Below are 16,563 nucleotides of genomic sequence, written 5' to 3' on the forward strand. Positions count from 1 at the left end.
GGTGCCCATTCATGTCCTGGCTGCTCCACTTCCCATCCACCTCCCTGCCTGTGGCCTGGGAAAGCAGCAGAGGATGGCCCAACACTTGGGACCCTGCACCCATGTGGGAGATCTAAAAGAAGCTCCTGGCTTCTGGCTTTGGATCGGCTCAGCTCTGGCCATTGTGGCTACTTGGGGAGTGAACCAGTGGACGGAAGATCTGTCTGTCTGGCTCTCCTTCTCTCTGTAAATCTGAACTGTCTTACCAATAAAAATCAATAAATCTTAAAAAAACAAAAAAGACGACGACCTGTCTGCTCTGCACATTGCTGCTGCCGTGGGAAACAGGATGTGCAAAGAGGCCTGAGTCCAGCCCTTCCTCTCTGGGTGGGTGTCCAAGGGAGATGAAGCCAGGAGCCTCAACAGGTACGAGCATGAGTGCACCCATGTTCACCACAGCACTAACTCTGATAACTAAGAGATGGTACAACCCACGTGTCTGCCAGCAGACGTACGGATACAGAAAAGATAAGTGTATCTAACAGTAGAATATAATCCGGACACATTAAGGCATGAGACCAGCTTTATAAGACTATGCTAATAAAATAAATCAGGCATAAAAGGAGAACTATTTCATAACTCCACTGGCAGGAGGCATCTCGCTCAAGCAGTCACATTAGTAGGGCTAGCATGTTGGCTCAATCGGCTAATCTTCCACCTCCATCCAAGTTTTGGGATCCCATACGGACACTAGTTTATGTCCCAGCTGCTCCATTTCCCATCCAGCTCCCTGCTTGTGGGCCAGGAAAGCAGTGGAGCACGGTCCAACGCCTTGGGACCCTGCACACCTATGGGAGGAAGCTCCTGGTTTTAGATTAGGTTGGCTCAGCCCTGGCCATTCCAGCCATTTGGGGAGTGAACCAGCAGATGGAAGATCTTTCTGTCTCTTTTTCTCTATCTTTCCAATGCAAATAAACAAAATCTTAAGGAAATAAAAGTTCCAGAACAGTGAAATAATAATAATAGCAAAAAGAAACACTGCAGAGCTTGTGCTGACCATATGAGGACACCCTGATCTTGCAGCTATCTAAAAAACAAAGGCGGTCACTTCTTCTAGAAGGTGGATCACAGGCGAGGGAGGCGGCCGTGTACAGAGCTGCTGGGGAGGACTGGAGATGTGTGGGAGCAGAGCGTGGGCCACACGGTGTCATACGTGTGATCAGTGCCGTGGACTGTGCATCTGTATTTTATCACCATTAAAAAATAATGTAATACATCAACAACCTCTGAATTGTACAATTTAAATGGATGGATTATATGATATGTGAATTGTAACTCAAGTTCAAAAAGTGTGTTTAAATACCTGATTTGGTTAACTTATGCTACAAAAAAGCTTTTTAATGGTTTTTTAAAAAAAGATAAAGTGCTAAGAAAATTAGAAATGTATCCCTTGAGTGGTAGGCACCTAACATTGATGACTCAGTGATGGTGCCATTGTTAGAGCCCAAGGGGTGAGAACAGAGGCAACAGAGCCTCCCTTGGGCTGCATGCGGCCTGGGAGGCACCTCTAGCTGAAGGCACACACGACAGGGTGGACCTGCATCCTACTCCCACAGGAGCCACTAACCTGTTCTGTGTTGAAACAGCAAAATGTGGGAGAGGCGAAGGTGCAATGTCAGTACACAGAGGAAGCACTGCACCCAGGGAGGGCACAGCTAGAGGGCTGCCTGTGAACCCCAGCATGGACTGGCGCCCGGCTGCAGAGGAATGGCCTGTCTGAATGCTATCTGGCAAGGCAGACAGCACATGGTGCTCACAAGGGGGCAACACACACACGTTACAAAAGCACCCACCAGTTGGGGCCCCAGGCAGGGAGAGAACGGGTGCTTACCGGCTCAGTGAGGGTGCTGTCCTTTTCTAGAAACTGCACGACACAGTAGGCCAGCTGGAAGGAGGCAGAGTGAGAGCATTAGTGCTTTATGCCTACACAGAAACACAGCTGTTTCTTCTGGAACCACCGCAGGACGCTTCCCACGGCAAGATGCTGCCCCCAGAGTAAGCCCTCTATGGCCTTGTGGCGTCCCAGGAGACTGCTGGGTCCAGTCTCAGGATGGGATCCCAGGGCTGATGCTCAACAGGTGGTTACCTGCTAACTGGTGATAGACAGCTAAGAACCAAACAGAATGGGACACATTGATTAGACCGGTGCCAGCGTCAAGTCAAACCAATGTGATGGAGTTTTCTGCTGCAGACTACAGTGAACTTTTCATCCACCAGCTGGAAGAGAACAATTATAATCTGGCTGGATGCAGAGCTAGTTCCTGTTGGTGCCCCCAGAGACGGTGTGGCCAGAGTCATCGGGATCCACTGCAGGAAACACTTTCTGGAATTTATCCCTTGCTGCAGTCTCACAGCTAGGCACTCGTCTCAGTGCTAGGCACTCTGGAATGTACACTGTGGCCATTCTGTTGGCACTGGTCTGGGAACAGCTGCAGGTGGGCAGAGGCTGGCGTCCCCTCACCTTTCATCAGCCATGCTCCACCTGCACCCAGGAAAGGAGGGCCAAGCCTCCCAGATAAACAAAGCCTACCCCCCAGTGCGCAGCCACGCTGGCCAGCAGCCACCAGCCCAGCCCCAGCTTCTGCCCTCAGGATGCACAGCTTGCTCTCTGCCTCTGGCTCCTGACTCCAGCTTCTTGCAAATGACAGACGATGGAAGGCGGAAGTGGTGGCTCCAACAATCAGATTTCTGTCACTCACTTGGGAGGTCTGGGTTGAGACCCAGCTCCCATCCTCAGTCCTGGCCACTGCAGGCATTTGGGGAGTGAACAAGCAGATAGAGGCTTTCTTCCTTTCTCTCAAAAAAAGAAAAAATCATTGTTTTTTAAACATTTCCATTTATCTGAAAGAGAGTTTGACAAGTACACACACACAGAGAGGGAGGGAGACAGCGGTCAACCGGCCACCCATTGGTTCGCACCTCAAGTGCTTCCAGCAGCCAGAGGCGGGTCAGGCCGAGTCAGGCCGAGTCAGGCGTGTGGAACTCCTGAGTCTTCCACAGCAGAAACAGCTGTGTCGTATCAGTGCAGCCCCTGAGGGCGTACATTAGCAGGAAGCTGAATTTCTTTTTTGAGATTTTTTAATTGGAAAGTCAGATATACAGACAGGAGGAAAGACAGAAATCAAACAAAATTATTTATTTGAAGAGGGGGAGGGGAGGGAGAGAGGAAGAAAGAGAGAAAGAGAAATACTACCTGCTAGTTTATTCCCTAAATGCCTGCAACAGCCAAGGCTGGGCCAGGCCAATGCCACGAGCTGAGGAATCCATTTATGACCTGTATGGGGCAGGGGGCCCAAACCCTGGAGCCATTGTGCGGTGCTTCCCAGGCGCCAGCAGGGCTGGGACTGGAACCCAGGCACCTGACTGCTGTGCCACACTCCTTCCCCTCTGAATTCCTGCCAGAGTCTTGGTCCTCAGGCAGTCACAGGACAGGGGAAGCAGGCTCACAAGGCTGGCTCTGCTGCTGCGAGGTCAGCTCTGCCCCAGCAGCAGCATGGTTTCCTCACCTGTGGGTGGTAGACACTCAGAGACTTGACTTTGTGCAAAGGTAACAACACCTTCAGTAAGAAAATCTTGTGCTCTTCTTTTAGTGGTAAGGCAAATCCATTAATTATACTGTGAAGAAAAATAAGAGAATTGATTGGAAGTTGAACATTTACAAACTACAGACTGTAAATCAATCTGCGGTTTTTCTCATAGTTTTCCATGCGAACCCAGCAGTGAACTACACTTCAGGGAAAGGAGTACATGGCAGACATTACACATCAAGTGTCACTTCCATCTCATAACTACAAGATCATTTTAAAATTCTGCCTTCATGGGGTGTCTCACAGAACAGCAGGGACATCCTGGGGGCAAGTGGCCCAGAGCTGCAGGTGCCACTCATGCCGGCGGTCAAGTACCACAGCCGCTACCTTCTGCAAGCACAGGGTATCCCGCTGTCAGCTCCACGCTGCAGTCAGTGCTCCTGCTCGAGCTGGGCTCACCCTCTGGTTTCATCCTCAGGCAAAGGCTCAGCAACCTCTGCAGGGGCAACTCCTGATTGCTCCCTAGTACCGTGACGTTCAGGCATGGTGGCACTGTGGGCAGGTGAGTCAGGAGACAGGCTCAGAGACACTGGGATGGGAGCAGCATGGTGGTCCCTGGGCATGACCCATGGTGGCTGCGCCTAGTGCTCACCCATCCGACAGCAACCTGGGAGGGAAGGACAGGCCTCTTCCTGTCTCTTTGGAGAGATTGCCCAGGGTCAGGCAGTGAGCTGGGGCAGCCCCTTGGCCACTCCCGGCACTCTGAGAGGATGGCTATTTTGCCAGATCATATTTCAGCACCACCGTGCAGGACTGCTCTGTCAGATGGTTGTGGCGTCCCACAAGAAAAAGTCCCCACATGCCCAGCCACCTTGGAGAGCCACTGGACTTTGCTGCCGAAGGCTCCCCAGGTGTCCAGGACTCAGCAATGTTTGGGCTTCTTAGCCATGGGACTCTGAGGAGCTGTTTGGGAATGAAAGTCTGACATAAAATCTGTGAGTTGATTTGAAAAAAACAATAACAAGGACTTTACTCAGGTGATCAAACTTTTGAAATGCTATTTTGTAAGTAAGTATACAGGTGAAAAAAATTGGGACCATCAAAGTGTTTTGAAATACTTGCATTTATTCAATGGTTCAAATGCACGATGTCTTCTACTTGCAGGCTTCTAGTGTCAACCTTCTTCGGTAACTATTTTTACCACTGCTTGTGGGAACAGCATTGAGATGGTGTTTCCATAGCAATGCCAGCCCGCAGGGACAGCTCTGCCCCCGGCAGTGGTAACCCACAGGGTGGATGCCAATGAGACTCCATCAGGGCACAGTTAAAGTTGCCTCACCCTGGAACAGGGTCCCTTCAGCACTGACTTACCTTCCCAGTATTTCCAGTAATTCTGCTATCCCATTGTGATGCTCTGTTTCATAAATAAACCTGGAAAAAAGCAGCTGGGCATTAGAATCGGACCCTGAGGGGACGGCCAGGAGGACGAGAAGCCTCTGAACAAGGACACTGTGCCTACAGGAGGAGGGCAGGGCGCACGCCTGAGGCCGTCACCTTGAGCCTGCAGGCCAGAGCTCACCACAATGCAGGGGGACACATCAGCACCCCAACTCTGCTGCTTTATCAGACACACGTCTAGTCCTGGCCAACTGCCCCCTAAAGGGCACAGGTCTCCCCTGAACTCCTCTTGAGCTGTCCCACCTACTTGCCCCACTCACAGGCCTGCTGGGCCTGCCATACTTCAGAGAGAGCCCCCGGGCTCTGCACCCACCCCTGTGAAAGGCTGTCTCTCTCCAGATGCACAGGACCGCACACAGCATCTGTGTGACACGTGGAACACATCTGCTCACAAGCTGAGGACAGAGAGGGATATGTCAGGGGAAGATGGGTGCCTTGCAAAGGACTTCCACAGTGCAGGTCTAACCCAGGCAGGCAGTGACCTGCACCAAGCGAGGTATGGGGCCCAGTTCCTGCTGGGCACACGGAAGCTGCATGCACAGATGGCTCTCTCTGTACTCTCCTCACACCTCCACAGGCGGGAACTGCTTCTGGAGAACCAGATCAAGGAGGATTCTCCAACCAACTTGAAGAGAGGAGCAGGGAGACTGAGTACAAGTTGTGATGGGAACTTTTGAAGGTCCGTGAATGGCAAGCTGGCAATGGAGGCTGAAGGATGCAGAGATCCAACACCCTGCCCCACAGGCACCAGGAAGCAGAACACGTGAGGTGAGAACACAGCAATGTGCACGTGAGGATGGAACTTGGCACCTGAGTCCCTTGGTGTCTGGCCTGGAGTTCGACGCTCAGGGGCCCCCTCCATTAAGAAACGTGTTAGCTGACAGAATCCGACCTGTGGGTTCCTAATGCTGCAAGTGCACGCGTATTCAGCTCGTCGCCCGGCACTCCGGCAGGCCGGGTGCTGCTGCTTAGAAGTGAGGCTGGCAGTCAGCCACGAGCTGGGAACTGGGCTCTGTGCCTTCCTTTCCTCGTGGCTCATGTGCTATGCACCCCCACATGGGGGCAGAGCCTCCTTCCTCCCCTTGGAGTCTGGACTGCTCCACGACCTGCTCTGACCAGACCACGGCTGGAGGTGACACTTCACCCCAGTTCCTGCTTTCCTTCCTGGAGGCAGCTGGGCCAGGAAATTTGCTGCTGAGAGCCCCTGCTTGAGGGCACAGGTGCTGCAGACACTCCAGGGAGTAGCAGTCCTGTGAACTAGGCCCAGGAGAGGCAGCGGCAGGCACAGCTGGTGGCTAACTCCAGCAGCCTCCTATCCCGCAGCTTCTGCTGCTGGCCAGAGCAGGCAACCAGAGCTACCTGGAGCCCTATTTAACTGGGTGCTCAGCTGACCAGAAGGAAAGCCTGGTTATAAACAGGAATTTTACATTAACCTTTGTGGTGAGATGAACCACATTTCTGAATTACTCTCTACCTGACTTGGTGAAGCTGTGCTGCTTTGCTTCATAGGTATAGCGGAGTGCAGTGCGAGGTGTCCAACTTCTCTGATGTGAAAAGGGGGAGGCGTGGCCCTGAGGAGCAGCACTCAGACCAGTTCTGGGATCTAAGCGACATGTTGCCTCTGATGGCTGACAGAGGATAGAAGTTCACATACTGCAAGCCTGCCAACCTAGAAAAATACCACCTTGTGGTACCAAGTCTTGAGGGCCAGCTGGAGTAAACCATGGGAGTCTCTTCTGAGTGAAACAACCTACTGGGCTCGCTCAGCAGTCGCTGACCACAGTTCCTGCAGCTGTGAGCTGGGCTTCACAGCTGTGTGACTCCTCAGAGTCGACAGCACAAAAGCCCTTCGGGCAACACTGCAGCTTAGGCCTGAAGACAGGGATTTCAATGAGACTGCAGCTGTCCAGGGTGGTGTAACGACACATTATGTTCTGCCGGGTAACAGCCTCAGCCAATACGACTCTGCAGAGAAGGAAAGCATGACGCCAAGCAACGCAGAACAAGGTGACAGTTGGGAGACTGATGTCATTCGGATACAGCTCTGAACACCATGAAATGGATGGTGGGGACTTGGCAGGTGTTCAAGGGAGAGCCACACGTCAGATGTGAGGCTCTCTCTAATGCTCAAGTGTGACAGGGGCACACTTGGGAGACAGGATGGGTCCTCCGCACAGCCACCTGCTGGGCTAGAACAGCACCAGGGACGCAGGCTGGTCCCGGCAGCATGGTTGGGGATCATCTGCTGCCTTCGGTCCGTCTCGGCTCTCTTTTTTCCTCGTCCCCGGGCGACACCTGGGCCTCCCTCCTCCAGGTGATGCCCCAGCCCAGCAGCTTCACCTTCTCATCTCACAGAAGGACAGTGCCACACTCCCCCGTCCCTGCTAGGATCTGCTGTAGCCCCAAGTCATCCTAGGGTCAGATACTCAAAGAAGCAAGCTGACTCAAGAAACCAAAATGCAGAAAACCCACCACTTGTTCCGGAAACATTCCAGAGGCCTTGCAAATTGAAAACTGCTCCCTCCTCCCTCCTCCCGAGGCCTGGGACACAGGGTGTCTGCCTACTGCCTGTCCCGCAGGGCTAGGGACAGGCATGTGGCCCGCTTCCTCACAGCCTCCAGGGAGTGTCCTTTTCCAGGAGCATGGCAGCCGTCTCCAGTTCTCTGCATTCACAGCCCACCTGAGGTCTTCTGCAGACTGATTTCATACCGACCTCTGCCCTTGCTCTCTGACAAAGTCACACACCAGCAGAGGGACATGCTACCTGGACACAGGGCAACCGGACATCCCCGCGAAAATGGAAACACTGGCAAGACAGGGGTGGGGTGTGGGGGAGCACAGCAGCCCAGGAGGGAGCCACAGGGGCTGTGGGGGTGGCCGTGGAGGACCAGCCATACATGCACTCACCTATAAAATATATTATTAATCTGTTTTCTGATGTATGCTCTCAAGCCTAAGAATTTCCCGTAGATTCTGTGAAGCGTGGTTTTCAGAAAATCTCTCTCCCGAGGATCTTCACTGTCAAAGAGCTCTAGAAGCTTCAGAAAGAAAGAGACATTCAGGGCCTAGGCATTACTGTGCTGCGGGCCTGGGCGTCAGGGGCTTCTGTGGAGTCGTACCTTACCTGCAATACAAACTTCTGATCAATATATTTCTTCGCTATATTAGGTTGGAAATCTGGAGACTCTAAAAATCTTAAGAAAAATTCATACACAAGCTAGGAGAAAGAAAAAAAAAAGTCAGATACACAGCATTTTATTCACTAGAGATTAAAACACTCCAGCAGATGAATCTTCAGTGGCCTTCACGTAAATAGTTCTACAACAGCCACATATCTTTAGAATTATGTAAATGTGTGGCTTAATTTAATTGTAATTGATGGAAGTTACTGTATCTAGTTAGAGCTACAGAGTAAACCCTTCAATGGCATTTAGATGGCATGATTTTCATGGCCGATGTCACTGAGGCTTTGGGTGCCCACAGGCTCGGCTGCCACCAGCAGTTGTGGCCTTGCTGGGAAGGAGCTGGCAGCCTGCCCTCCGCCCCAGCAGCACAGCAGCCAGGGACAGGAAGCAGGAGTCAAGATGCAGATGCTGACCCATCACCCGCATTGTGCATACACGGCAGGCTCCCTCCCATGATGCCCCTCACCTCATCTCCCCGCTCCCGGTGAGACCCCGCCCCCAGCAGGCACTGGCCATGGCACCTCATGACAAGTCTGCCTTTTACCTTCCGTATCCTTCAAGGAAAGGCACTGGTCAGCTCAGGCCTTAAGCCCAAGCCGTGACAACTAGGAAAAGGTCCGCAACAAGCCTCCAGGCCTATATCCGAAGACCAAGGGACAATCCCCACCGATACACTCTCTCTCTCTCCCGATTCTGCTAGAATACTTTTCATGCATTCACAGTTCTGCCAAGTTTTCCCACTGATGATCCACTGAACGCAGCTGACACGAAGTCCTAATCACGTGTTTGCCCTGTGGCTCTCAGGAACATGCGTGCATGGCTCACACCCGTGCCCAGTACCTGCAGATGAGGCCAGGCTGCTTCTAACGTTGGTTCATCTTCCTCGGGGTCAAACTCTGCTCCCGTGGGATTGGAGGAAGGTGGTAATGTTCGAAACATGTTAACTGCAAACTAAAATCCACATATTTTAAAATCACAACCAGAATATAAACCATCTACAGAGAACATTCACTAAAAGCTTTAAGTAATTTTTTTTAAGTTACCTATTAGGAAAAGGAGACACAGATATAAAGATTTTTCATCCACTGATTTACTTCCCAGTCCTGCACAGGCCAAGGCAAGGCCAGGCTGAAGCCAGGCGCTTGGAACTCAATGCAGGGGCTTGTGTGAGTGGCAGAGGCCTGCTGCCCCCGATAGTGCACCTCAGCAGGATGCTGGATTGGAAGGGCAGCAGGACTTGAACCCAGCACATAGGATGCGGCCCTCTTCTGGGTTCCAGGGGCGGGTGCTTCCTGTGGGAACCCAGCTCAGCCTCACTTTCAAAACTCAGAGCAAGTGCAGGCTCAGGACTTGGCTCAGGACTGTCGGGGAGGAGTGCTTGTCCTCACAGGTTCTCTTTTTGTTACTTCTTTTTGTGTGTGTGTGTGTGTGTATGTGTTTAGCTTCTGACTCTTAACCGTCACATTCTGAAGACATCTGGCACCAACCAATGCTGAGGTGCAGCAGGATCAGTCTTGTTGAAGGAGTGCGAAAGGCAAGCAGGGCATCCACTGTGCTGGCAAGGGTGGGGTGAGATGTCACCATTGGCAACAGCAGATTTAAGAACTGGCAATACAAGAACACCTGTGACACTGCTGGGAGTGACCTGCGTGACCATGAGGACACCAAAGCTTGTGGCCATCAGCACCGATGAGAAAGGCAACCCTTAAGATGGACTGAGTCTGTCAAAAGTTTGTTACTTACGTTCATCTGAAAGGCAGAGAAAGGGAGAGGAGGAAGGGGGAGAGGCAGCAGGGTCAAGGAAGCAGGGAGAGGAGGGAGGACAGAGATCCGTACTGGCTCACCCCCTCACGTGTGCAGCACCTGTGGCTGGGCCAGCCATCACGCGGGTCTCTATCTGCATCTCTGACATGGACGGCAGAGGCCTACGTGCTGAAGCCATCACCTGCTGTGCCCAGGGTGTACGGCAGCACGTCTGGAGCAGACGTGAAGGTGGGACTCACAGCCAGCAACTGATGTAGGACATGGGGTGCTCAAGCAGTGGCCAGCTCACCGCACCAAGGGCGGCTGGAGATGCCAGGGAAGGGACTGCTCATCAGCATGGGGACCGGCAGAGGGCACAGGGCTGTGTGTCCTAGGACAGGTCAGCTCCACTCCCCTAGAGCCTGTAGTCTGTACCCAGATCTGTACCTTCCTCAGTCTTGGAACCCACACAGCATGGTTACAGTGCTGGCACTGAAGACTCCCCAGGTGAAATCACAGCCCCACCCCATGCCCAAAGACACGAAATCCAACGCCAAGATTGTCTCTGTGCCATCGATGGTGTCCAGGCTGGCGTGGAGAGCCACTTCGTTGCTTCTTTCTTTCTTTGCAGTCCTGACACTGAGCACTGAATCCTCACACCATGAAACTGCGGGCCAGCCCACATGCCTTCTCCATGCCAGCTGGGGTGGGCTCATGCCAAGAGCGACTGCAATGGGTGCAGAGAGAAAACAATGGAATATGGAGGAAATAGTTGGGAACCCAGAAACAATTGAAAGCAATTTTCAGCGGGGTTGGTGCTGACATGTAGCAAGTCAAATTGCCGCCTGTGGTGCCAGCATCCTATACGAATGTCAGATGGAGTCCTGGCTGCTCTACTTGCATCCTATGAAGCAGGAGAAGGGCCAAGCCCTCGGGCCTCTGCACCCCTGTGGGAGACTGCTCAAAGGCTTCTGAATTCTGCCTTTGGCCCAGGTCTGGCTGCTACAGTTATTTGGGGAGTGAACAGATCTTCCATCTGATCTTCCGGAAGATCTCTTTCTGTTACTCTGATTTTTTTTAATTTACTTTTTGATTTTTATTGGAAAGGCAGATTTACAGAGGAAATACACAGAGAAAAGATTTCCCATCACCTGGTTCACTCCCCAAGTAGCCACAATGGTCAGAGGTGAACTGATAAAAAGCCAGGAGCCAGGAGCTTCTTCCAGGTCTCCCACAGGTGCAGGGTCCCAAGGCTTTGGGCCGTCCTCCACTGCTTTCCAGGCCACAAGCAGGGACTTGGATGAGAAGTGCAGCAGCTGGGACACCAACTGGCACCCAAATGGGTTCTCGTCGTGTGCAAAGCGAGGACCTTAGCCACTAGCCTATCGTGCCAGGCCAAATTTACTTTCTCTTCTTCTTTTTTTAAGATTTATTTATTTTTATTACAAAGTCAGATATACAGAGAGGAGGAGAGACAGAGAGGAAGATCTTCTGTCCGATGATTCACTCCCCAAGTGAGTGCAACGGCCGGTGCTGTTCCACTCCGGAGCCAGGAGCCAGGAACTTCTTCCAGGTCTCCCACACGGGTGCAGGATCCCAAAGCATTGGGCCGTCCTTGACTGCTTTCCCAGGCCACAAGCAGTGAGCTGGATGGGAAGTGGAGCTGCCGGGATTAGAACCAGCACCCATATGGGATCCTGGCACGTTCAAGGTAAGGATTTTAGCCGCTAGGCCATGCCGCTGGGCCCCAAATTGACTTTCAAACAAATAAACAAACAAACAAACAAAAAATGCTGGAGGGGAAGAAGGCAATATAGGATGGGCCTGCTCTCTTGTTCCCTCACTGGCCAGGTTACCCCAAGGCAGGGTCCAGAGGAAATGTGGCAAGTCTCAGAAAAACCTTCAAACTAGACTGTCCTGTTTAACCACTTGACTCAAAGGTTAAGCAATTTGCTCAGGATTTACTCGAGGGGCAGGAAAGTATGACTTAACAGATAGTGGTTAGAGGCGACAGTTGAAGGAAGCAAGGTGTCCCCTGAGCACCTGTCACTCGGCCACACACTGATGAGGCGGCTCTGCTGGATGCAAACTGGTAACGCCCATATAGGAACCCAGCACATGGAAGTGGAGGATTAGCCAATTCAGTCATCACACCAGGCCCCTGCTTTCCATCCTCCAGCAAGGGAGCTGGCCATCATGTCTCGTACCATGTTCCAGACATGCTGTCCACTGCACACGCATTAGTAACTGGTCCAGTGGTCTGGTTGTGGGGTCTCCCAAAAAGCTTTGCATGAAGCGACCTCAGACTTGACTCTTATGTGTGCCAGTCAGTACAGGATCAGATGCACTCTGTCACCTGCACCAGTGAATGCACACTGGTGGAGGCAGCTGCATTGTCAGTTTATGTCCCGATCCTATGTCTCACAGGAACTGATGGGTGCTGTGGCCTCTTCAGGGTGACCCCGAATAATCCTCACCAGGCCTGCCCCCAGCCCTGAATTTTTTTTGTGCATGCCAGTCTCTGCTATGGCCTAGCATGGCTCACACCATATTCCACCGGGTTCTCATGCACACTTCTGGGTTCTGTGACTTAGTTCAGCCCAATCTGTCCCCAGATCTGGTCCTCACATATGTCAACAGGTGGTGTTGCCTTGTCTAGACTGGCTTGCCCCCAGCCCTGGCTCTTGTGCTCACAGCAACAGGTACAAACTAGCAGAGAAGTGCCCACAGTTTCCCTGCCCTGGATCTTGCACCTCCAGGGGGTACTGTGGTCCAGCCTGCTAAGACTGACACTCAGTCCCTGCACTTGTTAGCTGGTGCTGTGGCCTAGCTGGCTGGCCGTACCCATGCTGGCTCTTGTGCATGTCAGCAGGTGCAGCCCTGCTTGGTATGGTCTGTCTGTACTCAGTCCCGCCCTTGAGATGTGCTGGTGGGTGTTGCAGTCTGGCCCACCAGGCCTTCTCCCAGCTCCAGCTCTTACAAGTGTCAGGTGAGCTCTGTGGTCCAGCCTGGCTCAGTCCATCACTGCTCCCAGCTCTTCACATAAACTGAGGGTGCTGCAACCAACAGAAGCAAGCCCACAAGTCCCCTACACAATCTGCCCTCAGATTCAATTCGGACATGGCTCACCTCCTGTTCTGACACCCGCAGGTGGGCACTACAACCCAGCCCAGCCAGGCAAGCCCCCAAGTCTCAGCTTCTGTGAGCACAAGTGGGTGGTGCGTGATGCTATGTAGTCCAGCCCAGGTCTTCCGTGCAAATGGATGCCATGGCCTGACCCAGACATATCCTCTGGGTTCTCCCCTCTAAACCACTGTCTCAGTTCCCTCACCTACCTCTGAGTGCTGTGGAATACCCTCTGGGGGGTTTGCTGTCATGCCTCAGTTGCTCCCACTCCAACACATCCCCAGACCCCTTTCTCTGAGCAATCTGTAGCCCCTCACACCCAGAGGCTGGGGTGGCATGTCCTGGCCCGGAGTTCCTTGCTTTTCTCCCTGCAGTGTAACCCTTGTCTAGGTACAAGGCAAACTGCCTACAGCTGGGGAGATTTATTCATCTGAAAGAGAGAGGGAGAGAGAAAGAGGTCTTCCATTTGCTGGTTCCTCTCCACATGGCTGAAGTAGCGTGGCTCAGCTACAGTAAGGAGCCTGGAAGTTCATCTGCAGCCCCGCCTGGTAGCTGGGGCCCACATCCTTGGGCTGTTTCTCTCCTCTTCCAGGTGCATAATGGTATTGGTGAACCATGTACGCCACATATGAACACAAACAAACAAAAACCCAGCAGAAACAGATTCAGCTAACTGGTTTTTGACAAAGGTGGTAAGACAACAGAAAATACCTGCTGATCACTCTTCAGGAACGAGATCTGCATGCAGAACATGCAATGTGGTCTCAAAACCCAACACTAAGGAAACAGCCCAATCAAAATGAAAACCAAACAAGTGTGAAGAGACACTCCCCCAGGGAAGCTGCATATGCATACTTGGAAGCAAGCACTGAGCAAGGGCTCAGCATCACCCACGTCTGGGTAAATGCAAGCCCCTGGCCTGATGCCCAGCACTGACACAGACGGGAAGCAGGACACTCCACCGCTGCTGCTGTGGATGCAGGCCTGGCTGCTGCAGCCACTCTGGTCCGACACAACACCGGCTGCACACGAGACCAGATGCTCCTTTCCTTTGCACTTACCCACACGACTAGCCATATCCAAAACTTGCACATTAACATCTGTAGCAGTTTTATCATCCCAAACTGGAAACAACTTTAATATCCTCCAACTGGGGAACAGAGTGCTAAACTATGGTACTTCTCTGTGATGAGAATCAACAACAGGAACAGGCTATTAACACACGGAACACCATGGGTCCATCTCAAAAGCTCTAGGCTAAATGCAGACAGCTGGATGGCACAGGACAGGCCCAGAGAGCACACCAGTGACCAACACAGACAGGTAGGCAGACACGTACTCCAGGTATGGAGGGCAAAGATGCTGCCAGCTTCGTGACGGTGGGGGCAGTACAAGACATCCCACGCTCATCAAGCCTCCAGGGACTAAGGAGCCCACTGCCCACTCCCGAGTACCTAGATCTGTTGGCTGGCGCAGACCCTCAGGAGCTCACTACTCAGAGGCTTGCCATAGTTGAGGCTGGACAAAGGCAGGGGCCTAGAACTCAATCTGTGTCTCTCACATGGGTGGCCTGGGCTCCAAGTACTTGAGCCACTCTCAGAGTGGGTGTACGTTAGCAGGAAGTGGGAACTGCAAGTAGAGGCAGGACCTGAATCCAGGCTGTCAAACGGGGCGTGGGCATTGCTACCAGGGTCTTAACCATTCGCCAGATCCACTCTGGTTTCTCTTGTTAAGTGATGGCAGGCTGCAGGTAGACATCAGGGAGCAGGGGACATGGACATGGGTAGAGACACCCTGGGAGCTCCCTCAGAGAACAGTATTCATCTGGCCATGTGCCACACAACACCTGAGGCTCCTCTCCCCAGCTTTTCTATTGAGTCCACCATTGAGTCATTTCTACCCTCTTAGCATCTCTCATAATTATCTCTCTTTGGCCTCAGTCACTTGGTCCACACCATCACTTCTCCACTGAACTCCCAGTGGTTCCCCTGAACTGGCACCTGCAGCTTCCAGCCACTATCCCGCCTGTCCACTCCCCACAGCGCAGGCAGGATGGCCTGGGTCCTGCAAGTCCAGCATAGTTCCCCAGGATCTTGACCCAAGCACTATCCACTCTACTCGGTGCCTCAGACGCTGGCAGCCTCTGAGGGGCAGCTCTCCTCATTCCACCTCTAGCCTGCTCTTGTCAAGCCAGCTGCTCCTGGAGTCCTGGCTGCCAATGGAGGGGCCACTTCTCTCAGCACACCCAGCAATGGGTTGAGTTCCCAGCGTATGTCTTCAGCGGCCCGAAAGTTGGCTCCACTGTAAGTACTACATTCATTCAGCCTCTGTCTGCTGTATCCTCTGTCTCCGTCACAATGACAGGTGCCGTTAGTGTGCTGTTACACAATACAATGTTCAAATATTATCCACATTATTACAAAGGAGCTGTAATATACACATTATGAGTCACAGGTACAACCCCAGAGGTGACTTGGTACCCGGAACCCAGCAGGTACGCGACAGAGTCTGTGAACAGAACTACAGCTTGGCATACATGGGTGGTTCTAGAACGATCTGTTTGTATGGGAAGTCCTCCTGAGCCACTGGACTCAGTCATGGACCTCCAGGCTAAGCTCCTCTGAGGCTGGAAAACTAGTGTAGATGCTCAGGTCCTCGCACAAGATCCCCATCAAATGACCACCGACAGCTGTGCCAAGGTGCTGTGCTGAGTTTAGTGGAGAGGGGGAGGGACACAGCTGCCCCTTGGGGAGCTCACAGATCCAAGGTGGGGGAGTTGGGGTCAGAGGTGGACGAGGATTCCTTGAGCAGCTCCACTTCAGTGTGTGGCCTGCCCGAGGCTGGGCTGAGCTGGAGAAGGCGTGGGACCAGGGCACAGCACAGCCCCAGGCCAGGAGTGGCTCTGTTTCCAGGGAGGATTCTCAGGGTTTTAGGCCTCAGGACTCCATTTGACTCTGAAAATCACTGGGGATGCCAAAGAGTTTTTGATTATGAGTCTCACTGATTGACACTGTATTAGGACTTGGAGAAATGAGAAAACAATAAAGCCATTACATCTTCCTGTCAACAGCACACTTTCTCAATTGCAGGCTCATTCAGAACTCTACTAACACCTACTGGCGTGGATGGGGGGCGAAAGGTACCCTCCTTCACTGCTGGTGGGAGTGCATGCTAGTACAATCACTATGGAAATCAGTAAGGAGAGTGCTTAGAGAACTGCAAATAAACTGTCATATGACCCAGCTCTCCCGCTCCTAGGTATATATATTCAAAGGAAATGAAAACTGTGTATGAGAAAGGAATCTGTAATCCTAAATTATTAGCAGCACAATCTACAATAGCAAACACATGGAAACAACCCAGATACCCATCCAAAGATTAAAAAAAAAAACCTGTGGATAAAGATACTGTGGTACATCTACTCCATGGGATATTACTCAGCCAGTAAAAAGAATGAAATTCTACCCTTTGCAACCAAATGGTCC

At 52.3% G+C, this 16,563-nt stretch overlaps 1 protein-coding gene across 11 annotated transcripts in view; it reads right to left on the reverse strand.

Annotated features, from left to right (window-relative positions):
• PPP2R5C (protein phosphatase 2 regulatory subunit B'gamma) overlaps nt 1-16,563 on the reverse strand; it is a 115,893-nt gene that overhangs the window by 23,375 nt on the left and 75,955 nt on the right. For all 11 annotated transcript variants that reach the window (XM_058655562.1, XM_058655557.1, XM_004584291.3 and 8 more), the window contains 6 exons: nt 9,050-9,160; nt 8,149-8,241; nt 7,932-8,062; nt 4,938-4,997; nt 3,546-3,654; nt 1,871-1,924 (listed from right to left, as the gene is read on the reverse strand). In XM_058655562.1, the coding sequence (XP_058511545.1) occupies nt 1,871-1,924; nt 3,546-3,654; nt 4,938-4,997; nt 7,932-8,062; nt 8,149-8,241; nt 9,050-9,160 (558 nt within the window). The remainder of the gene's footprint in view (nt 1-1,870; nt 1,925-3,545; nt 3,655-4,937; nt 4,998-7,931; nt 8,063-8,148; nt 8,242-9,049; nt 9,161-16,563) is intronic.

This window comes from Ochotona princeps, chromosome 26, assembly GCF_030435755.1.
Source record: "Ochotona princeps isolate mOchPri1 chromosome 26, mOchPri1.hap1, whole genome shotgun sequence".
NCBI classification, from domain to species: domain Eukaryota; kingdom Metazoa; phylum Chordata; class Mammalia; order Lagomorpha; family Ochotonidae; genus Ochotona; species Ochotona princeps.